This window comes from Haliotis cracherodii, unplaced genomic scaffold, assembly GCF_022045235.1.
Source record: "Haliotis cracherodii isolate W230 unplaced genomic scaffold, xgHalCrac1.p SCAF_1, whole genome shotgun sequence".
NCBI lineage: Eukaryota > Metazoa > Mollusca > Gastropoda > Lepetellida > Haliotidae > Haliotis > Haliotis cracherodii.
In genome coordinates, this window is record NW_027266264.1 from 44,073,434 (window position 1) to 44,099,101 (window position 25,668).

Consider the following 25,668-nt stretch of genomic DNA (forward strand, 5'->3'; position numbering starts at 1 on the left):
ACCCATGCTTGCCAAAAGGCGACTATGCTTGTCGTAAAAGGCGACTAACGGGATCGGGTGGTCAGGCTCGCTGACTTGGTTGATATATGTCATCGATCCCAATTGCGTGGATCGATGCTCATGATATCAATCACTGGATTGTCTGGTCCAGACTCGATTATTTACAGACCGCCATCATATAGCTGGAATATTGCTGCGTGCCGCGTTAAACAACGAACCAACCAACCAACATCCATCGCAGGACACCCTACATCTATGTGTTGGGCTCATCTCCAGAAGTCTTTAGTCACAAAAGGGTACTCAAGGCAAGTAGCTAAGACTATTACTGAGGCTCATTATACTTCAACCAAAGCTGTGAGGGACCATAAATGGAAAGCCTTCGAGGGTTACTGCAGACCTATCACCTCTTCTACTGGGACATCCCCACAGCAAGTTACAGATTATCTTTAGCATCTTCACTCCACCAGGAAGCATAAGGGCTCAACATTATCCACATATCTAGCAACTCTTAGTTTGGTCATTGCTACCACAAAGAGTGTGAAGATCACTGCAGTCCCAGAACTTCAAGCTCTTCTCCGCTCCTATAAATTCGCTGACCAGTCATCCAGATTTTGTCCACCCAAATTAGATTTAAACATTGTCCTTTGACACTCCAGCAGCATACGAACCATTGAAAGAGGAAGACATCCAGCAGATCACTCTCAAAACAGTCTTCCTTCTCCGTACAGTGGTCTCCTTTTGGTTATGATCTACAATCTGTGCCTACACTTTTGCGGGATTGTCTCCACCTCAGACATCAAATCCTCACGGGACAAGAGCTGCCACCTCCACAAAGGCTCTGAAGAGTAATTGCTCCTCAGCGCTATCATAAAAGGATGTTTCTGGAAGTCTGATATAGTCTTCGCCTCCCACTAGTTACGAGAATTCTCTATAACTGATGTCCAAGGACTCCACCCCTTTGTTCTGCTAGTCCTGGCTCAACAATTAATGACAGCCCGTCAACGCAGATAAAATGCAAGTACCACTCACTACAGTCATGTATATTGTATCGTGTACAGCAAATAAATAATTGAGAGCTATTCCTTTTGTTTATTATTGTAGTTTTGGGTTTCCCTGATCAAGGCTTCAATGGAGGGGCAAAAAATCATCTGTAGAGACAATAGTCTTTCACTACGAAGTCGCCTTAAGGAGGAGATATTTCGGCGTTGTCACAAACCCTTACCTGCTCTCCTCTGCCTTGAGCATGTTATGTCTCAGTATTGGTTTAAGGATCCTCTTATGGATGTTGTTGATTGTTTCCTCATCTTGTCCTAGTAAATTCTATCCTGTGGTGGGATTGATAGCTTAGACAAATTGTAAAAATGAGATGCCAAGCAAATCCGCCTTGACTGGAGACCCCTTCCGGATTGGTTACAAGTCTTGGTTGAATAGGTTGCCTACTTCACAACCATGAAATCGTCCTACACACACAGCGCATGTTATACCCTATGACATGACGTGTCCTAGTAGGGTAAAGGGTTATTCTCACACAAGTGCAGTGATCCACCCATAAAATCACGAGTCATTGTCTTTGGACGCAAACATGTGACAATCATAGGGTTGAAACATGTTTAGCTTCCTTGTGTATATCTCATGGTTATATGACGAATACAGCCTGGGGTAATCTGCGACCCACCATCCAACCATGGGATAAATGCATAGAGTGAGTTAGGATAAGTTTAAAAATTATAAGTTTTAGATGTATATTAATAAAAATTATCCTATCTCACATGATCTATGCCCACCCATCCCACCCTGCATCACAGTTGCTCTAGCCTGTCAGCTTCAATATAGAGAATGATGAGGAAGAGGGTGTCAGGTGACCAGGTCAAGTACAAAAGGCTGCATGAAATTCAGGTGCATGACCTGATTGTTAGACCTGGTTGTCATGGTGATGCAAGGGGTGTTTGGGCAAGAGAGGAGCTTAGAAGCTGGAAACTTTTTGGGGCACGTTTACACACAAGGATTGGAAGAAGGATGAAATTCATAGAAGGGACCTCTGGCTGTGATTCATGCTACCAGGTGAGCAGGTAAATCCCTGTTAGACCTTTCCCAACAAAGCTAACAACCAGGACAGCTTCGTATGTTGGGATTTCAACCGGTCTAGGTGCATGCGGCCAGCTTGTGTATTCCCTCACAAGTGTCCTAGGTGCCATGCTACAGGACATGGTGCCCGTACATGCAGTTCCTTTCATCCAAGACAGTCAGCAGGCAGCCACGCAAGCGGCAACAGAGGAAACAATGCAACGCCAGGTAAGAACGCTAGTAGTCCTTCCAATCAAGTTTAGAAATATCTTACCTTTGCTCAAGCATTATTCTTTTTCATACCCAAAACTTGCCTTGTTCTTAATTCTTGATTTTTCTGAAGGTTTCAGTTTACAGTATGGGGGCCCGACAGGGCCAAGATTTGCAAAAAACCTTTGGTCTGAACTGCAGCTCCTGCATGTGGTAAGAACCAAATTAGATAAAGAAATAATGCTTGGTAGAATTTCTGGCCCCTTTAATAAACCTCCATTTGCAGACCTTATAGTCTCGCCAATAGGGCTGGTAGATAAGAAGGTGCCTGTACACACTGGGAGTACAACCCCGCAATCAACGCTGCCGGAGGACCACTACAGGCTGATACATCACCTGTCACACCCAGAGGGTTTTTCAATCAATGATTTCATTATTACATATTAAAAATTTGAGGAAGCTATTCAGATGGTTCAAAAACTTGGAAAAGGAACCCTGCTCGCAAAATTGGACATAAAGTCGGCTTTCAGACTCATCCTGGTACGACCCGAGGATTTTCATTTACGGGGAATGTGTTTTGGAGGTAAATATTACTTTGATAAATGTTTACCTTCTGGATGTGCAATCTCATCTTCGTTATTTGAAAAATTCAGTACTTTTCTCCAATGGTGTATACCTAAGAAAACACTTTCATCTCATACAATGCATTTCTTGGATGATTTTTTGTTGGGCGGCAAACCTGCTGTTGCCAAATGTGGTTACATGTTGGATTGTGTTGTTTCAGGAATTAGGTGTACCTATTGCAGCAGACAAAACTGTTGGCCCAACAATGCTATCATCAGGTAAGGGCAAGGTACGAGTTTGCAAGATTCAATCGCTCACAGGTAAGTTGCAGTTTCTAACCCGTGCGATTCCAACGGGGGCGGGCCTTCTGCAGGCGGCTCTCTGACACGATCCAGGGGCACTCCAGGCCACATCTCAGGTTAACGAGGGTATGAAGGAAGATCTACTGGTATGGCTAAAATTCCCTCGTTTTCATAATGGTGTGTCAGTATTTCAGCATGATGAATGGTTGACCTCAGAACAACTGTAACTGTATATGGATGCAGCTACTACACTTGGCTTTGGAGTATATTTCAAAGGAAGATGGGCAAATTGTGCATGGCCGCTGCAATGGGTAATCACTGGTCTTACCAAAGACATGACATACCTAGAGCTATTTCCAGCCATGGTAGCACTTCGCTTGTGAGGAACCAAGTTCTGCAACAAGATTATGCTTTTTTGTGATAATCAGGCAGTAGTCTACATCGTAAACAAACCATCTGCAAAGAATCCAAAGTTTATGTCACTGGTCTGTCTCATAGTAAGTCTTTGTCTAAATCACAACATTCTTCTTCGCTCAAAGTATGTTAGGACTCATGCCAATGTCATCGCTGATGCTCTTTTGAGATTTTAGATGGACCGGTTCAGAGATGCGGCCCCGACAGCAGAGATGCTGGGAACACCTGTCCTGCCGGATGTTTGGAATATTAAGTGCAGGAAACCATCAGATTGGTGGGTTTCTCCTTATCAGACAACACATCGGCACTAGGTATACGGCACAAACTGCAGGATATGCCAGATCCTATACAACATTTCCTTGTGAGGAAAGCGCTGGCAGGTACACATAAATCAAACATTAAGCAGGACTGTCGTCATCCCATCACTGTGCAATTGTTAGGCAAAATACTTCAGGTAATTCATGTGGTATGTAACTCAACATATGAGGTTAAGCTTTTTAACGCAGACTTTACTTTACCATAGTTTGGTTTCTTCCGTGTAAGCGAATTGGTGGCGCATTCCATTGCAGATACCTCAGGTAGAGCACTGCTAATCAACGACATAACGCTTTCAGATCAAACAAGCAGACTTCATGTACGCCTCAGGTACTCCAAAATAGACCAAGCAGGGAGAGGCACATCAACTTTCATAAAAGCGGCGCCTACTTCCCCTCTGTGTCCTGTTGCAGCTATGGGCAGCTACCTATCCTCACGGACTTCACGCTCTCCATACTTATTTGTTCATTTTGATGGAAATTAACTACAGCAGCCATGAACGGTGTGTACGCAGACACCATAAAACAATACGGCCGCTGGTCTTAAAAGTGTTTCACTATTTATGTTAGATACTAGGTAGGCCACCATTTCCTATTTCTGGCTTGTTTACAGGTGCCATCTGGGTCATCGGCGACAGCTATCTGTCCAGGACGGCTATCTGTCCAGGACGGCTATCTGCCGTTGGTCCGTCATGTTGGAAAGTCCAGGGGGGTGGACTTTGGAGAAATTCAGGCCAGCGCTGCAAGATCTCCTTGTCGCCTGAAGCCCTCCCAAGTACCTTCTTATTCACCTCGGCTCAAACGACTTGGATAATATAAAAGGCCACATGCTCCATGGGAACCTTATCCTTAACTTATAATCTTAATTTAATTCCAGGCATATCCAAGTAGTCTATGTACATCATGTTTTCCCTTTCGTCCACATGGACACATAGGCGCACACTCATCCATTCATACACACACACATTCAACCTTACATAATCACATTAAGTTACAATCATTGTGGAAATACCAGCTTGAATATATACACAAACACTGTTGAAGTATAAAACAATGTCATTTAAAGAATAGGAGTTACACAGTGGGCATCCGATGAGTTATCACTGCTGGGGGCAAAAGTTCTACCAACTTGTGTAGGCAGCATTGACAACTCCAATCAGTGAACTGTTGTTTGTTCAATTATTCTATTGCCTTTGAACTTCCTTAATGCCAATCAACAGAATAAAAATATAAACTGTGGGTTGTTTATAGGGAAACACTGTTAATTGTTATTACGGAAGTGCTTTCCTAATAAGCGGTGCTATTTGTTGTTTGATTGGATTAAAGTAAGGATATGTATCATTCCACTGGGAATGGGGTGGAGGGAGTCGCATTGATTATGAATTTTGGCTAGGAATCAGCAGTTTCTTAATTTGGAGAATTAAGTAATAAGTTTAAAGCCATCACTTTCAGTGGGGGAAAACACATGCCCCATGCAGTTCGACTTTAAACAGTATCAGTTTCAAGTCTTTAGTTACTTTATTATTAATAGTGTTATAAGCACCTCTGGATTAATTACATCACTTCAGGTTGTGGAAAAGACACATATCCCATGACTTAGCTACCCTTTTTTTTCTCAAATATTTATTTCAGTCAGGGGCGACATGATTTTCTCATGTTTTTTGGATATTGGATAATATTATATATGAAACATGACTTTGATATAGCACTGAGCAAAGTGCTCCTTCTACATGATATCCATTACACTCACTACTTTGAGAGTATCTGTTGTTTACATGGGTCCACTGCATAATTTTAAATTTATACCATTGCAAGCCTGACAGAAACTGCACAATACTTAACATGATCAGGTCACAACACATTTGCCTTTCTAGTGACCACAATAACAAAGTTATACAGAGAGTCCTTCTGAAATAATCACATCAATTCCAATTTGGGATACAACATGCCCAATGCAGCAGAACTTGAAAAAATTAAATCCTATGCATGTAGTTAATGATTTCAAACTGTAGTGCTACAAATTTAAAGTCACTGTAGCATATACGAAATACAGTCCGATTCACACTGTTAACAAATCATTCAATGTGTAATGACATTTGACCTGGCCTTGACACATGGCACTTGCAGAAAAAAGCGCTTATGAATATTCATCCGTTAAAATATGTTTTGTATAATGAAATAAAATCAAGTATTCCATGTTTTGATAAGCTATCGAGTGACCATGACCTCCATCAGAGGTCAATGAGAATCTTCTCAAAATAAGAAATTAGCCAAGAGAGCATACACAATAAATTCAAATTCAAATTGCGTAAGAAGGTTTTTGGGGTGCCTGCTCCACACTGTAGGTGACCTTGACCTTTATTCTTCGATAATGACATTTCTAGTTGGAGACCAACTCATAATACTTTATGAAAGAAACTATATATTAGTCGTTTAATGTGAGAGCAATCTTCAAAGTGACAGTGAAATCTGACATAACAAAGACAAACGGCAGGTGTTGACGTAGTGATATTTATAGTTCAGCTTCACTGATGGAAAAATGCATTGATTTTTCATGAATTTAACCAAATATTCCAAATATTTAACTTAACATAGAGTGATCTTCACAGTATACAGGAGACAGACAAAGGTCAAGCCATCAAGATCCTACCTAGGGACTATGTCCAATTATGGGCATATTGTACACATTTCTAGGCCTAATTTTTACTGAGTGGCCTCAACCCTCCATGTCAAAAACTTTCCTCATCAGGTAGGGAATCTCAAATATCTGTCAAAATCATGCGATCGAGAAAAACAATTGTGGTCAAATAAGAGCAAACACATTAGCAGACTTCCTTAAGCTTAACGGGGCATCTGCTATAGGAACTACCGCACTCTGAGTGGGCGGAGCTTATACAAGTGAAGTGTCAGGTCAATATGATGTCATGATAACACACAAATTTCATTGGTTTATGCGTAAACGGGTGACGTCATGTAAACACCGACCCATGTGGGCCATTTGAAAACAAGAATGTAAGTTTTAATGGCAATAAATATCCATCAAACGATTCCAAAACTGTTTAACAAATGTGTGGTTTCAAAACCTACCTGCCATGGAGTCTTCACATCTTCATAAAATGATACTGTGTTATGTCCACGATTTATCCAACACAGTCCAACACAAAAATTATAGCCCTGCACTATTCTTGGGATGAGAACCAAATACGTTTGTCGTGATGAATTATAAGAGCAGTGTAATTGAACAAAACACCATAATATGTATCACGGCACCTGTTGTGTACGGTATATCTGCAGTTTATGAATAGTATTTCTCACTATATATTCGGCAATCATTGATTTCAACAGTGTATTTTTCCTTGTGTTCGTCTTTGCCTTCATCTGGAATCTGGATGACAACAATCGTGTAAAAAAAAAACTGGTAATGGTAAAAATATTCAAGCAATGAAAGCAGTATTTTATCGTTTCCGTCACTGTTTTCATCACCCAGTAGCAATGTGTTTGGTAAAATCACACTTGTCCGAAAGCTCCTCATGCAGAAGCCACTCGATCCATGAAACTTGGCGGGTCTAATCTATATAAAAATTGATGATGTAGATCGAGTCGCTTTGCTTCGGAAACAAATTTTTAATAAACAACTGAAGAAAGATAAAGTTGACCTGGTTCTTTTATGATGGTGCAATGGTAGATCAAGTAGTATTTCTTTTATTCGATTGGTGCACAATTTTCCAAGGTGGCAGGAAATATTGAGACATGAAAACTTTGTTATTTCTCGTCGGAATGGAGATAAAACATGGACAGCCTCACATACTTTCGAAACGATGGTGAGATAAATATTTGTTCACATTAATTATGTCATGTGCGTGAACAGTGAAATTTGGACAAATTCAGTGCCGATTCTTGGGATTAGTAAATCAGTGTCACAGCGAGATTTCATTGTGGAACCAGATGAAGGCGAATATGTCTGTTCACACTTCTTTTGTCAAACATCCGTGACACAGCATAGGGAATGATGTGGCCACCATGTTGCAGAAATTTGTTGATTCAAAAACCATGCTACCAATAATTCTGGACAGAGCTAAATAGACAAAGTTTTTGAAGGGTTCGTAGATAATCGGACTTGAAGAAACAGATATTAAACGTAGCAGCAGATGAAGGATTGGTGTGGACAAAACGGGAAAGTGATCCCAGATTGTATTTTAAAAAGTGTGCCTGAAGTGTTTCCAAATCCGTCAAACAAAAAATACATGGGACAAGTGTGGATCTGATGATCAAACTCAGTTTTGTGTGTGAATTTCTGTGAAAGAAAAGGAAATCCATAATTAAAGTTTTCTTGGAATAAGTTTATTGGAGTTTTTGTTTATCGTAAGTACAATATTATCTGGGTAGGTCGAATGTAGGTCAAAACATCTAGCATATTGCGTTACTTATTTATCAGTTGCTTATGTTCATTCTCATGTTGATACACGTGACATAGTCAAGCTAAGAAATATTGGCGCAACTTCTGGTGCTTCAAATTAGGCCTCTTCCTAAACATTAGATGAAAAATTGGTGTAATAATTTAAGTTTTATAAATATAATCTGGTGATTGTGTGGTATAGATCTAACTGTTGAATGCAAATAACCAAAACTGAACATATATTTGTAATATTAGATTGAACTGAAAGAATCTTGTCGCTAATTCTTATGTAACTAACGTTAAGTTCGTATTTATGTATCTTTACTGTTACATCAACCGAACCTGTTGTTGTGCTGTTGTTCTGCCGTAAATATATACACCACAATACACTTTGAAGACAAAATCATTCAATGTTTCACATGTAAACATGACCATGTGCTCTGCTATTTATAGCACCACCCTAAATAAGCTCCGCCCACTGTGCTTGATGCAGACACCAAACACAATTGATCTGATTTTTTAATGATAAAACTACAGAAAATGCTTGACTTATATCTAGATATGGAGCCATTTGTGGTATCCAAGGTTTGTCATTCAAGTTGATACCAAGTTTAACGGGCCAATGGTGATCTCGTTATCGTATGGTTTTTCAAAAAGCTTCTCCCGACACTTGGTTGTGTTTACATTGTCAGTCACTGTTCAAAACTGAAACAATGCCACCTTGCGGGGCTATTTATAGTCAGGGTGGGACTTTAAGTAACTGACAAGTGCATTTACATTCAAAGTAATGTTACTCCAAGGAATGGTCTCCCTGAGGAGCAGCCTTCCTTCATCAACAAGACTGCTTATCAGGCAAAACTGTTGTCATATCTCAACATGAAGTGCAGAACTGATGTAATAGGAAAGGAAACACCTACCTGGATTTCAAGTGCATGATAGGCTAGAATCAGACCCAATAATATCACAGTTGATATGGAAATTAGGGATTTCATGGCAACGGAGTAGAACGTTCCCTGCAATAAACAAATTTGTGAGATGAACATGGACATGTAGCATCAGTCTTCAAGATCATAAATATATATAACAAAAGACTATGCTTACATATTGAAATAGTTTTACAGTAGGTGCTGAAAACTAAATGTGTTTGGATTACATACAAAATATAGAAGCACAAAGCTCTGTAGCTCACCTGAAATATTCTTGTATATTTGCAACACTAGATCTAAATGGTCATTTAAAGGTGTAAAACCAGAATAAAAGAATATTCAAAAATATAAAAGTCAAAGAAATTTCTACATGTGAGACATCCTTAAAGTGTCAATAGTCAGTGTCACATCATCAACATTTATTTTAAGCAAAGCATATATAAAACAAGCATGAAATACTCACATCCCCCGCCAATATGATATGTCTGGTTGTGTGCAATGCATTAGCTCCTGTGAACTATGTTCACTGGGCCTTTTTGTAAATGGCCTAATTGCAGCACTAAAAAAAGTTATTACTGGTGTTGTTTTTCCATCTGCAGTTTATGATAGAATGTTACTGAATTTGTAATGAGTAAGGATGAGACATATGGACGAACAATTTCTTTATTACAATTAGGAGCGATGGTTTCGGTGTAGGTTCTAACACCATTATCAAGTAAGTGAAGTACGGAGTATGGTTGACAAGAATATATAGTGTTTATACAGTTGAGTAGGTTTAAGATCAGTTATACTGTTGTATTTGTAATGAGTTGTGTTTCTGCATGAAGTTAGTCAGTGAATGCAACAACTGTGTCCATGACACTTTTGGAAGAACATACACTCAAGCAATGCAGACACGAGAAAGAATACCAACAAGAAAGGAAATGTATTCAATACTGTGAGATGACATTATGTGTTTGGGTGAAGAAATATGGTACCGTTTTCAAGATCTGCCCCGGAAACGAGGACTACCGCCATTTTCAGTTTAAGTCAAATCCCAAACCACTAGACCTATTTATGTGCCAAATATGGCGAAGAAATGTAGTACGGTTTTCAAGATCTGCTCCGGCAATGAGGACTACTGCCATTTTCAGTCTAAATCAAAGTCGTTGCCATGGAAACTAAAAAAAAATAATTTTTTTAATCCCAAACTATCAATAGGGCACCAGTTCACCACTACACCTATCTATGTGCCAAGTTTGGTGAAGATTATGGTACGGTTTTCAAGATCTGCTCTGGAAACGAAATGTGATGGATGGATGGACGGACGGACGGCACCCATTCCTATATCCCCCTTCCACTTCGTGGCGGGGGATAAAAAACAAATTAAAGAAATAATGTACAATGAACATATCGTCATTTTCATTTTCAGTTTAGATATTTATCCAAATAATAAACAGTAACATGGCAACTTCTAATACAAAACTATCTGGTGTCTATGCTTTGTTCAAACACCAGTAACATCTCCAATATTCATTTCTGAAATGTCAGAAAAACTCCAAGCAAACCCCTATGTTGGATAGTGTTTACAAAACCCTGATTGTTTCTATCACATCACACATTTCACACTCAGTTATGACACATACATCCTTGAATTCCTCATACCATCAATAATTTGTAATTCACAAATACATATGGTCCAAATGAAATCAACCAAATATATCAAGAGTGAATATAAACCTTGTGCTCTGAAACCTACACATTTGAAAATGTAAACAAAGTAAAGAAACCAAACCTGAATTCATCCATGTTGTTGCATAGCAAAGGGTGAGATCAGTGAGAATGTGCATGGGAAGAAAAATCATTGCAAGAATTGAGGAATTAACAAGAGTCATTTGAAGATGACAATCCCCCTGGTCTGGAAATTTGGCTACTTATACCCTGCTTAAGGTTCATTGCCATTGGATAACTTCAGTTCACTGAAGAAAAATATAAAGCTATTCAGCATTTTTCAACATCCCAAATCATCAAGAGGCAGCAGTGCACCACCAGACTGATCTGTATAGCAAGTTCCATCAAGAAACATTCAATGGTTTGGGGGTTCTGATCCGGGCATGAGCACTGAATTCATTTTCAGTTAGGTCCAACTTGTTGTCATGAAAACATTAAAAATGTAAAAAATATAAATCCCAAATTATCAAAAGGCTCTGGTTCACTACCAGACTGATCTGTATAGCAAGCTTCACCTACAAATATTCAATGGCTTTGGAGTTCTGCCCCGGAAACAAGTCCCCTCCTTGTCATGAAAAAAACCCCAAAAAAACATTAAAAAAAATTTCGGCAAATTATCAATAGGCCCCGTTCACAACTACACTGATCTGTATAGCATGTTTCAACAAGAATATTCAACAGTTTAAGAGATCTGCTCTGGGGATGGAAAACAGATGGACATGCTGATCTCAATGTCCCACCGATTTCAAACTGAGGGATATAATAATATATGCATCACAATGACTTCAAAATTAAACAGAAATTGTTGAATATTCAATTCCACATGACACCATGACAAATGAAAAATCATGCACAGTCATGATGGCATTTCTCTGCATCTCTGACTAAGATTCTCAGCAGGCACAGACATACAGTAAACAATGATAATATCGAACTGACGGATCCCGGCCATTTGCTTTATACATGTATATGCTGTACATATTGTTATAACAAAGTGGTCCCTTTGAGTTTGTTATAGACATAGTTTACTGTAGTTTCAATGTTGACATTTCATTGATCTGAAATTACTACATTGAAAAACAATAGATCAACACTGTTTCAACATTGGTCTGTCAATATTTGAAAATATGATAAAATCTGACATCTAACAATAAAAAAAGTTACAAAAAAAATTCAACATGTCATAAAAACTACCAACTCTGCATCACATCTACAAGAATTCTACAGAATTCAGTGTCTAAAAATGTAAACGTGAAAATTGTTGAACTGAATATCTAGTTAAAAATTCATGCATGAAGTTCAAAAACAGGAAACAACCATTTCATGTACGTTCTAACCTGGACTGCTCCGTAAAACATATTATTTATGTTATAATATGTCAAGAGTGTCATGAAGAATACATTGGACTAACGGAGTGCTTAAGGGACAGAGAGCGCCTCCATAAATAGCAGATAAAGGACCCTAAAACAAGGTGTATCCCTTAAAGTGCTCACAAATGCACAGCAGGAAAGACATAAAAAGTTAAGATATTCCCTTTCTTTAAAATGAATACTGCTGATGCCATGCAGCACAAAGCCAAAGAAAACATTTTCATTTAAAAGTTGTGTCCATCATTAACTAGGTTACACAATGAATATGAATTATATTTGTTTTTATTGTGAATGTTACCATTTTCAGTTCAAGCTGCCAATGTGTCACCCTATTTTGGCATTATGACCTCCTCATGGAATGGCTGAGTAGAGTGAAGTCAAATAACAACAGTGCACACTGTGTGAGTGTGCTTGAAATCTGTTCCGGTGGGATGGGGGGCATGGGGAGGTTCAGCCCATTCATTTTTCCAATTTGAATCCCCACCATTGGAGAATGCTTCCAACCAAATATGGTTGATATCTACTTCTAAGTTCCAGAGAAGAAGTCGCTTAAAGCAATATAGCCACATTACCCCTATTTGGCCCCACCCTTGAGTCCCTTGGGGGGGTCAGCCACACCATTTGTACAATTTTGAATTCCCACCACCTAGGGATGCTTCCAGTCAAATTTCATTAATTTCCAAAATTAGTGGTTCAGAAGAAGAAGTCATTTGAAAATTTTGTTGACAGATGGACGATGGACGATGGACGATGGACGGATGACAGACAGCATGGTATGGCATGAGCTCACCTTGGTCCTTCAGACCTGGTGAGCTTAAAATGGGACTCAGTTATTTTGCTTTGGATTTTGTTTTGGGGAGGAGGAGAAAGGATACATGAATTTTAAGCATGGAATAATTGCTCTCTGTGTGAAAATTCCTAATTGCAATTTCTGTTAACATTTTGAAAAAACAACTTTCATGAAAACATTGTTTAATATATATCTCTGTTACCATGTCTCCTTTTCTCATTTCCTGTTAAGTCTTCAGAATACTTCATCCTGACACCTGTAGTAATCACTGTCAACTGCCTTATTGTTTAATTTAATTGACATAAACATAGTCATTTCATGGAATTCTCGTGCAGCAGTACTTCCGATTTCATTTGAGTTTTGGGCTCTGCATTCTATCTGTCATTATTACATATTTCACATTTGCCTTTATTATTGATTAACTATCGGGATTTTTTTCATGCTTTCCCTTTTCATCATATTCTTTTAATTTTCTTTTAGATTATGCTTATTTGTATTTCGATTGTATGTCTTAGTTTCCCTGCTTGTCATGTTGCACATTAACAATATACAGGAACATCGCTCATAAACACACCTAAACATGTTTTTCTTTTAGATTATGCTTATTTGTATTGCGATTGTATGTCTTAGTTTCCCTGCTTGTCATGTTGCACATTAACAATATACAGGAACATCGCTCATAAACACACCTAAACATGTTTTTCTTTTAGATTATGCTTATTTGTATTGCGATTGTATGTCTTAGTTTCCCTGCTTGTCATGTTGCACATTAACAATATACAGGAACATCGCTCATAAACACACCTAAACATGTTTTTCTTTTAGATTATGCTTATTTGTATTGCGATTGTATGTCTTAGTTTTCTGTTTCTTATTTTACACATTAACAATATACAGGAACATCGCTCATAAACACACCTAAACATGTTTTTCTTTTAGATTATGCTTATTTGTATTGCGATTGTATGTCTTAGTTTCCCTGCTTGTCATGTTACACATTAACAATATACAGGAACATCACTCATAAACACACCTAAACATGTTTCTCTTTTAGATTATGCTTATTTGTATTGCGATTGTATGTCTTAGTTTCTCTGTTTCTTATTTTACACATTAACAATATACAGGAACATCACTCATAAACACACCCAAACATATGTTCCTGTCTGCCGGAACTTTTCACTACAGGGTCAAAACATTTTCACTGCAATTTTATGTATTTGATCCTGAAATTGTTTCCAGGTTTGAACTAAATTTGGGCAGAACAAAAATATGCTTACAGGGCGCCTTGTCCACATAACCAAAGAGGTTAACCTCGTAAGCTTAAGGTAAGGATGCCATCTGTGGGATGAGTCCACACCTTGCTACACTTGCATCAGTGAAAATCCTCATCTGTACATCCCACATACTTCTGTCAGTGAACAAGCAATTATTGCCAGTACTCATGTCATATGTGAAGATTGTTGTATGGTATCTTTTATGCCATTTTATGCCTTTCACAGAAAGTTAATGCAGCAAATATTAAAATCTGCATAATAATGCAGCAGTCATGAACCGTGCGGAGGTCATGAACGAGGAAGCAGTAGTAGGACCCAAAGCATCGAGACGTGTTGCCCTGGGTCGTGGACCTTGACGGTCTCGTGGGATATGTTGTTTGTTCTAGATCATGAACTCAGGATTATCCCTGGGATGTGTAAGTCCTGGGGTTGTGGACCCGGACCATCCCAGCTGTGGCGTACTACCACTACTTTGGGGGATCTTTAGTCCCTTCCACGTTATACTGATATGGAAAGGACTATAAATTCCCCCCTTAGCAACCCACTCAGCCCTAATACAAGGGAAGGGAGGGTGGGAGTTAAATCCAGTTGTAAGATTAACAGAGGAAGGAAGTGGTCATGTGACTTGGCTTTAATATACATGCAGACAGTGCATGCATACTTTCGACAGATTAAAAATAGCATTGGCAAACAAATAGCATGCTCCAGAGATGAATACTTGAAAATTATAAATAGCACAAAAAACATCAGGAACCTGCGAGATTAAATAAATGGCAGTTAGTATTGACAAGTGAATAAAACAGCTGTAGTGCTGATGTAATACAGATCTCAGATATATTGATACCAACTGGAAAGGGAGTGCTGATAAGAATGTAGCTGCTGCAAAAACAAAAATATAAATTACCATTAAATTTAAACACAGGGTAGGACCAGTCAGGGCAAGTTCAAGAAAAAACCACAAAGTTTATCAGTTTGTGTCTACTTTATCAGTTCTAACTACACAACAAGGTGTTTTCCACATGCACCTTCAAAACATGACCATCAGATCCTTGAAAACACTTAACAGACATAGATAGCATTTGCTGACAACCTATGCATAACAGCAAGAAGAAAACAAACAATAACATGAAAATCATTCTAAACAAAAAGTTATGTGAAGTTATATATTAAATTTTCAGTATTTCAGTTGAAACACAAGGAGCGTATTTTAATGCTTTCACATTGGCCATGTCAAGGGCAGTTAAGCTATACAAAGAGAGTAGTTTCCCTTTGACTGTGTGCACTTACACTGGAAGAAAAAGTATTTGGAAACACTAGTTATCTATAGCAGTTTCCAAACGTATCCTGAACGAGAAGTTTCCAAATGTTTCCAATTGGTAAACTATAACAGTTTTCACACGTTTTTAATTTGTACACTTTAATAGTTTCCAAGATTTTCCCAATATTTAAAATATATTGGTTATTATAAATGGTTTAAAAGAGTTTACATCCAGTGAATTCATACACATTTAAGAGCATTTGGATCTTACGCATAACTTATTATTTATCTATAAACATTATGAAAGAATAATCTTAATAAGAGTGAAACAATAATATTTAACCCTCATGGTGCCTGGACGTCAGTCAGCCTGCATACGCTCAGTGCCGCACTGTGATGACGTTGCTGTTTCAAAAACGTATACATTGTATCAAAAGTGTTACAACGTCTTTATTTCTTCACACAGTGTAACCAAACTGTATAACATGCAACTCGACTTGATTGTCTTTCCATCAGTATCTAAAGTCACCAAATCCAAAAGATCTAAGCACTGCCTAGCCATCGATAAACATGCTGGTATTATAAGTTTCCTACTTTTCTACATTAATCGTAATATGGACGCATCCGAATATCGCAAGCAAAGTCAAGTAAGCGCCCTTGTTTGAAATCTAAATGTCCAATAATTCATATCATTGGCAAGTACATGTCCTAACAGTGATAGACATATGATATTTATGTTGAAGTACACATTCACTGAGAATTTTCTTTGAATTATATTTACTGATAAAAAATCACGATGAAATTGTGTGTGTTTTTGACGTCAAAAGAAAATTGACGGAAGTGGTCGTGATTAATTCATACGCAGACTGTTTCAAAGATTATGTCACAAAACGAATGACAGTTTGGAATGTATATCTTGAAGAAATCCTGGTTACGTCCATGTATGTTTCAGTGACCGAGCTCTTTTATTACTGGTACCTAAAGCTTAAGAAAGCTGCTTTCTAAGTGGCTAACGTCGAATTCCTGTTGGTCATTTCATTGGTAGGTCATAGTTCGCGAAAGGTTGTTCTGACGTGACCTGTAATAGGATGTCCGCATCGAGAGCGAGAACATGTATCTGATTTAATAAGATTGACGTAATCTAAGCATGTGATTTATCCTGTTTTCTTTTTATTTAAAGCATTCATTGTTTATTGTTAAGCAAGTTTATCTCTGCAGCTGTGGTAATATGCAGCTACCAGCCGATTCGTCTCTCATCAAAACACGGGCTGTGTACTCGTGGGCAGATGACCACGGAGTAGGCTGATGACTGTGTCTGATTAACAAGACTGATTAATGAGTGATTTCGTTGTAAATTAGGTGTGTCGGAGTCGGAATGCGAGACTGTCGGATTAACGGATCTAAATAGAACTGATTTAATCGGTTCCCATCACTAGCGTCGGATAAAGCCGATTGTCGGATTAACAAGACTTGACTGTACATGTAGATTCAATCAAAATTGTTGAAACATTTTCATTGGCAGCAAATCTATTCAACCTAATTTTGATCACTCGCAACTCGCAACGCGCCATTTGTCATTGTTTCACTATGACCACCAGAAAACATACCTCCTTGTCTCAGCTAGTATTTCGCACTTGGCTGCCTTACTTAGACCTTTGCTCAAAATATATACTTGTGTGGCCAGTCCATGAAATACCACTTTTTCTTTCATTTATTCATTTGATTTATAAATACAACGTTAGAAGTGTTTTTACACCTAGCCAGGTATGTACATGTACATTTAAGGACATACATGATAGTTTTTTTCCACTAGTTTCCCATTCAATCCCATTCTACTAAAGGAAAAGTTTGAAATAGATAATGATCGTAGGTCAATGAAAGTAATGGAATTATTTGTCATAAAAGGAAAAATATATTCTTGGTATTGAACTTCGAAAATTTAACCAGCAAAATCTTTAATATAAATGGTTTTCAGTTATTATGTCTTTCCTTTTTTTCTTCATTTTGGCCAAGCTAAACTACAGCTTGGAGGGAAGATATACAAATTAAAATGGTGAAAAAGAACCACAAGAATGCATTGATTTTACTCTTAGACAAATATTTATTTTAAAAAATAATCTATATCATACTAAGGATACAAAACAAAGTAATTACTACTACGTCACTGATCGAAGTATTTGGTAATTTAGATAATGCAGAGTGAAAAAAGACATATAAAACATCAAAACGAAATCACATTTACACTGAAAACATATTGTCTTTCAGAAATCGATTATCTATATATTGTGAGTAGATCTAATTATTTTTACTGTTGATGTTATAAATTGAACCATTTGAGATTCTAATAGATGAAGCTAAAATGTAAAAACTCTAGGTTGTTTAATATTGGATCCATTTTGACAGCTTTCTCACTGTACTCAACTAAATGCACATTATTTTTTAGAATATCAAGCCTTCAAACAGATATGAAAAGCACATGTCAACACACCAACATTAGAAAACTGCGCCAAATATTCTAACACTGTTAGTCAAATGATAAGCGGTCCCATTCACTTGTCGGTCGCCATGGACATTTTCCAATCGTGATGTCCTAGATATGCTTTCTGGTTCAGTCAAAGAGAATATTGTTATTTGGAAAATGAAACCATGTGTATCCATTATACTACCACAACATTAGATCACCTTTTTCATGTGACGTCATCCACTTGACAACATGCGAGGTCAAATCACGCGCACCTGTCCAGACGACAAATTCACAGCGGCGGGAAATCACCTACCGTCTATAAGCCTATTCGAATAAAATTGAAGATTGTAATGAAATAAAATTAAGTTTACTCATTGCTGACATTTCAGATGACATATCAAATAAAATATGTTAATCGAGAGTACAGTGTACATCAATACTTTGTAAATCTAATATTAATATTAGATCTAATATCCATGGAATAATGTTTGAAATACGAGCTATAATATATTCCATTTTCTGAAGAGATTAGTAATATGTATTTGATGATATATATGCATACACAATTGGTTATCAATTATCTTGTACGATCACAGCATGTACCATGTACATTAGACTCATGGAAGATACTATTTCAGCAAACCAATCACAGCACCATTATCACAGTTTCAATGAAAGGAAAAACATTTGAAATCTTAACAGCACAGCGTATCAATAAGCGGTTAACCCAAATACGAAAAGGTATTGCTGTCATCATTGTCGAAGTTATGTTGATGTTTTCAGTAGTTGCATTATGTTTGTATCGCGTGAACCATCAACAGAAAGGGGGGCCGAGCTACCACATGTGGAACCGACCTTGACACAATTTGTTTACAATATGGCGTCGACTCACGTTAGATGTCGTGGCAACACTTGAAATCTCCATTGGCGACAAAATGTGAAACACTTATGGCAAGTCACTCACATAGTCAGGTAGTTTGAGCAATTGCACATGACTCTTAGTCATTTCAAATGAAAAAAGTAGCAGTTATTTGTCTGAACAGGCGAGTATGCAGGACAACCGGTAGACAAGAAATCGCGGCACAGTTATGATGTGAACGTGCCCTGTCGATCACTTCGGGCTTGGCCATTAAATGTTTAGGTTTTGATCATGAACTTCCTGCCCATAAATATATAATATACCACCTTAATATGAACGATTATAGCTATCTTTCCATATCTTTGTTTTTTAAATATTTTCTATTAATCAGCATGATAAACAAAAATCCATAGCATTGTATAAAGTATGAGTTGCACGATGTTAAAGCTAAGATGATTGGGGTGATGATGGTTATAATTTTGACTTTGTACACTCGGTGTTTGATATCTAAATTCATGGTTTAAAAAGGGCATTTTCTCGGGACCATGTATGGTCCCTTGGCACTAGGCGGGTGTGAAAAGTGAGGGACCATATACATGTATGGTCCCTTGGCACTAGGCGGGTGTGAAAAGTGAGGGACCATATACATGTATGGTCCCTTGGCACTAGGCGGGTGTGAAAAGTGAGGGACCATATACATGTATGGTCCCTTGGCACCAAGAGCGTTTATGGTAAAAATGTTAAAGGCTGAGAACAATGACAGCATGTTCACTTTTTTAACTTAAGAGCCGTCATATAGCTAGAATATTGCTGAGTGCGGCATTAAAGAACAAACAAATCCAACTTAAGAAACTTATGAATTGTTCGCTGTCTTGATACTATAAAAGTGTTATGAAAGAATAATCTGGAAATCTACATTTGAAACCACATGCTAAATAACTTGGTTCCATATTAAAATAAGAGGTATCTTATCTTCAGTACGAATACATCACATTTCAAAACACAGTAAGTTAATCTCCAAATTAACTGTGGTCAATGTAGCTAGTCCGTACAAAGATGCTAGGCCACACTTTTTAAGAGATTCTTTTTTACAAGTCTGGTGCTTTGAAATGGCCTGAGTTGTTTCAAATAGACCCTGGACATGAATTCATGGGCTCATTAATGTTTGAATCCGGAATGGTGATTTGGAAGCTAATAGCAGCCATGCCATTGTGAAATGATTTAACTCTTTCAACACCGTAGGCCAGTAGACCAGCCATAAAGCCTCATCTCCCCAGAAAACTGTAGGCCGTGAGACCAGCCAAGCTGTAGTCATGTCAAAATTGTATATAATTTTATAAACCTACCTGTCATATCATGCATTTATTAAATCTATCACATTTAACAATGTCTGAAATACATATTCCATTTTGATTTATCTTTTTTTATAGATAGATTAAAAAATTATTCGCTACTTCCCACAATGATATTGAAAATAAAATTCTCAGGCACGCTTTTCGACAACGGGTCCTTATCGAACATGTCAAAGAGCAAATAAAGAAGTATCAAGCAAATCTTTTAATACAGTCAAGTCTCGTTAATTTGACACTTGTTAATCCGACAATTTACTTTATCCGACAATAATGATGGGAACCGATAAAATCAGTGCTATTTAGACCCATTAATCCGACAGTCTCGCACTCTGACTCCGATACCCCTAATTTACAACGAATTATCGAAATCACTCATTAATTAGTCTTGTTAATCAGACACGGTGATAAGCCTACTCCGTGGTCATCTGTCCACAGCCCGTGTTTTGATGCGAGACAAGTCCGCTGGTAGCTGCATATTACAATGGCTTCAGAGATAAACTTGCTTAATAATAAACAACTAATGCTTTAAATAAAGAAAACGGATTAATCACATGCTTAGATTACCTCAATCTCATTAAAATCAGATACAAGTTCTCGCTATCGCCGAGGACATTCCATTACAGGTCATGTCAGAACAACCTTTCGCAAACCTATGACCAACCAATGAAATGACTAACAGGAAGTCAATGTTAGCCAGTTAGAAAGCAGCTTTCGTAAGCTTTGCGGTACAAGTTTCAAACTTGCGACTTCCATTCCAGACTATGCTCTTTAAAGTATTTTGAAAAAGTCATACAGTCCGTAACAGTTGTTTTGTGTTTAGCTTTAGAGTTTGCATGATTAGAAAATATATTCCGCTAACAATGTAACATAACAATATGAATATTTCATTTTTATTTTTTATTACATGTTTGTATTGTATTTTCGATCATGAACGTTGATACTGCTTAATTTCGTTTATCCAACATACTCGTTAATCCGACATAATTATATGCAACCAACCATGTCGGATTAACGGGACTTGACTGAATAGCATACAAAGTACTAAATAAAATCAACAAATATATTTCTAAAAGTTGTCAAACTTACAGTTAAGTTATTATTTCCATGTTCTTGTGCAATCGCGTGTAATGTTAGTCAAATGACATCTTCGCTTTCGTCGCCTCGATTTCTCGGCTCAAACACGATGTTTAATGCCAAAATATCTGCATGCATAATCTTTGTCACAGCTCATAACCTAGCACGATAGATACATCCACAAAGCACCATATTTTTAATATAGATTGCGATTTCCTGCTTACAACATTCAGAATAACACAATTTAACAAAAAATCTTTCATCAATATCTGAAATTCATCATACACGAGGACGGTACCATAGCTGTAATCTGATTGGATGCCTGAGGTCACGTGTTCAAGTTTGACCAATCATGAACCTTGTTGCACATTTTGGCAATAAATTAGAAACCAATTTTTATCCAATGAAATTTTATGTTATATCTACAAAAAGACTCCAGGCAATGTTAAGAGTGTGTAGATGAAAAAACAAGCTTTCTAGCGATGTTTCATATGCCGGTCTTCCATGAACGTGTTATTTATACGAAGCTTAACAAACATAGGTATTTCTTCATGTTACTGAGTGGACAGCCCCTGTTATCTGGAAATGGGTGAAAATAGATACTGTTTATAATTCTTACCAAAATAATTTTCTATACAAGATACATAATGTGTTCAAGGACATGAAAGGGAATTTGTTGGTTCTAGACATGACAGTTGAAAGTGTAAGGATGACAATAGCTAACTTATATGGACCCAACAGTGATGATCCAGAGTTTTATAAGCTACTTCTTAATAAAATCAAATCATTTAACAATAAATCCGTAGTGACAGTTGGAGATTGGAATTTAGTGCTAAATCCTTCAGACGATACTCATAGTTATGCACATGTAAATAACCCTCTAGCAAGACAGCAAGTATTAGAATTAATGGGGGAGTTGGAGCTCATTGATGTGTGGCGTGAAGAAAAACCAGATGTTAAACAGTTCACATGGAGAAGGAAGAAACCTGTAAAACAAGCCAGATTAGCCTTTTTTCTTATTTCTGAAAATTTGTACTCGTCAGTTTGTAGAGTTAAGATTAATGCTGGCTATAGGACAGACCATTCACTGATAGATTTATGCTTTCAGTTGGGTCAGTAAAAAATTACCAACACTTATAGGAATAATAATAATAATTCTCTGCTGAGTGATCCAGCATACATAAATGTAGTACACTCAGTAATATCAGATGTTAAAAAGCAGTATGCAGTTCCAGTTTATGACAAGCAAAATCTTGATAAGTTGCCAAACTCTGATATACAGTTACTCATTGATGATCAATTATTTTTAGAAGTATTACTGATGGAAATAGAGGGAAAACAATATCTTATGCTACATTTAAAAAAAAAGAGAGACTTAGGAAGGAAAAGGAGTTGACAGAAACTATAGACAACATAGAACATAACATGGACATTGACCACTGTCTTTTGGAGCAAAAAAAAAAAAGAACTAGAAGAACTAAGAAGAATTAAAATGGAAGGTGTGTACATAAGATCCAGATCTAAATGGATAGAAGGAGAGAAAATTTCGAAATATTTTTGTGGCCTTGAAAACAGGAATTTTGTCAGTAAGACAATGACCCAAATTGAGAGATCTAATGGTGAAATCTTGATTGATCATAAGGAAATTCTAAAAGAAACACAGATGTTTTATCAAAATTTATATAATTCACAGGAAAATGACATTGTTAATTTTGACTTAGAAAGATTGCTAAACAAAGGTGACATTGATATTCCTACTCTAGATAAGACTATGTCCGATACCTTGGAAAATCCTCTGACCTATGAAGAGCTACTGAAGTCTTTGAAATCCATGAAAAAAAACAAAAGTCCAGGATCGGATGGTTTTTCTGCAGAGTTTCTGGAAAGACATGGGGTACTATTTGCTCAGATCCATCAATTTAGGCTTTTATATGGGGGAGTTATCTGTAACTCAAAAACAAGGAATTATTACCTGCCTACCCAAAGAGAACAGACCGAAAAAATTCCTAAAAAATTGGAGACCAATCTCGCTTCTTAATGTTTCATATAAGTTGGTTTCTTCATGTATTGCAGAACGAATAAAACTGTTCTTCCACATTTGATTCATTCTGAACAAACTGTTTTCATGGCTAATAGATATATTGGTGATAATACCAGGTTATAATATGACATTCCATTTTATACTGAAAAACATAAGATCCCAGGGATGCTCTTATTAGTTGATTTCGAAAAGGCTTTTGACTCTGTTGCATGGTCCTTTATACAAAAATGTCTTTCTTTTGGGGGGTTTGGAAGTAATATCAGAAAATGGATAAATGTATTGTACACCAACATACAGTCATGTGTAACTGTGAATGGAAGAACATCCGCCTGGTTTGATATACAAAGGGGATGTCGTCAAGGGGACCCCCTCAGCCCTATATTTTTCTTTTATGTCCCGAGATACTGGCAATATTAGTTAAGAAAAAGAAAAATATCAAAGGATTATGTATTAATGGTAAAGAAAATATCATAGAACAGTATGCTGATGATACTGAATTCATTTTGAAGCAGAACCTCATTCGAAGTAACAATTCATACTTTAAAACAGTTTGCTAATATTTCAGGTTTAAAAATAAATTATGATAAGTCCGAAGTTATTTGGATAGGGAGTAGAAAGAATAGTGATGTAAGGTATATACCTGAATTGAATATTAACTGGAATCCAGCAACTTTGAGAGTTTTGGGAATTGTTTTCTCCACAGATCTTGATTTAATTGAAGATTTGAATTATAGAAGGAAACTTAATGAAATTGAACAAATCATTAAAAAGTGGATGAAAAGAATTATTACTCCTCTAGGAAAGATAGCTGTTATTAAGTCATTATTAGTTTCTAAATTGAATTATTTTTTCTTATCGTTGCCCAATCCTTCAGAGCAGTTTATGAAGGAGTAGAACAAGTTACTGTTTGCATTTATGGAATAATAAACCAGATAGAATTAAACGTCAAGTGATATGCAAATCCTCTGCCGATGGAGGTGTGGGAATGGTTGATGTTTTTAAGTATGTTAAACCTCAGAAAATCTCTTGGATCAAGAAGGTGTTGTCTGAAGACTATCAGACCAACTGGAAGGTGTTGTTGATGTCTTGTCATCCAAAACTATCTACTATGCACAAATATGGGTCCTCTTTTATCCAGAAATTGAGTACTCAAACTCTCAATCCTTTTTGGAAAAACTGTTTGGAGGCTTTTTATGAACTCTCTAATAAGGCTACAATTGACACTTTTGATGCACTGGTAAGTGAACCTCAATTTTATAATCCAGATATCAAGATTGACAAACAAACAGTGGGTTGATGCAAGAGTGTATAGAATTTGCGATTTATTAGATATAAACAGTTGTTTTTTGTCATACAATGACTTTTGTAGAAAACATGAGTTCACATTGCCAATCATGCAGTTTAATAGTATAGTTTCTGCAGTTTCAAACTATATTAAGAAGGCAAATATAAAAATGGAGAACACCCTTAGACCTTTAGATAACAGTTTATTATTGACTAAACTTTTCTCAATAAAGAAAGTTTCCAAACATGCCTACTATACACTTTTGGGACCTTTGGTGAGCTGGAAAGCCAGACAGAAATGGGAATTTATTTTTGGTGAATTAAACTGGAAATCCATTTTATAAAACCTTTCAAAATAATCAAAGATACAAAGCTTCGGTGGTTTCAGTTCAGGATAATTCATACGATTATCATGGTATGACATTTATACTAAGTTATCCTATAATAATTAGATCCACATCAAGAGTTTTTAGGAGTTATCATGGTGTATTATTTATACATCATTTCATATAATTATAGTTTAGCAAGTAATACTTATCATCAGGTAAAATGCACATATAAAATATCAGTAGTTTCAGTTATACCTTTTTAGATAGATGCTAGCCTAAGGTAACGGGAGCTCATCTCCTAGACATACTATTCAATAAGTGAAGAGTTATGTCTACATAGTTAAATAGATTTGAAGCTTTTAGATAAATGCTAGCCTAAGGTATCAAGATCACATCTCCCAGACAAAAGATATGTCTACATAGTCTTATAGATTACCTTACTTACTTACGTTTGGAGATTTAACGTGCGCTTTCCGACTGGAGCGTATTTCACACACGGGCCCGTTTGGGCCATTTAGCATGGTTTTGAAGGGAAAATAAAGGTGTTGCAACCAGAGGGGGGGGTTTAGTGGTTGCTTATATAAGTTTTGGAGATTTTGAAATTTTGAGATTTATAGATTACCTTGAACTATTTTATTTAAGTAAATCTGTCATCACCTATATTAGAATA

At 37.0% G+C, this 25,668-nt stretch overlaps 1 protein-coding gene across 4 annotated transcripts in view; it reads right to left on the reverse strand.

Annotated features, from left to right (window-relative positions):
- The window catches only part of LOC139478144 (small conductance calcium-activated potassium channel protein-like), a 456,162-nt gene that overhangs the window by 327,989 nt on the left and 102,505 nt on the right, over nucleotides 1-25,668 (reverse strand). For all 4 annotated transcript variants that reach the window (XM_071260503.1, XM_071260487.1, XM_071260495.1 and 1 more), the window contains exon 2: nucleotides 9,182-9,277. In XM_071260503.1, coding sequence (XP_071116604.1) covers nucleotides 9,182-9,277 — 96 coding nt within the window. The remainder of the gene's footprint in view (nucleotides 1-9,181; nucleotides 9,278-25,668) is intronic.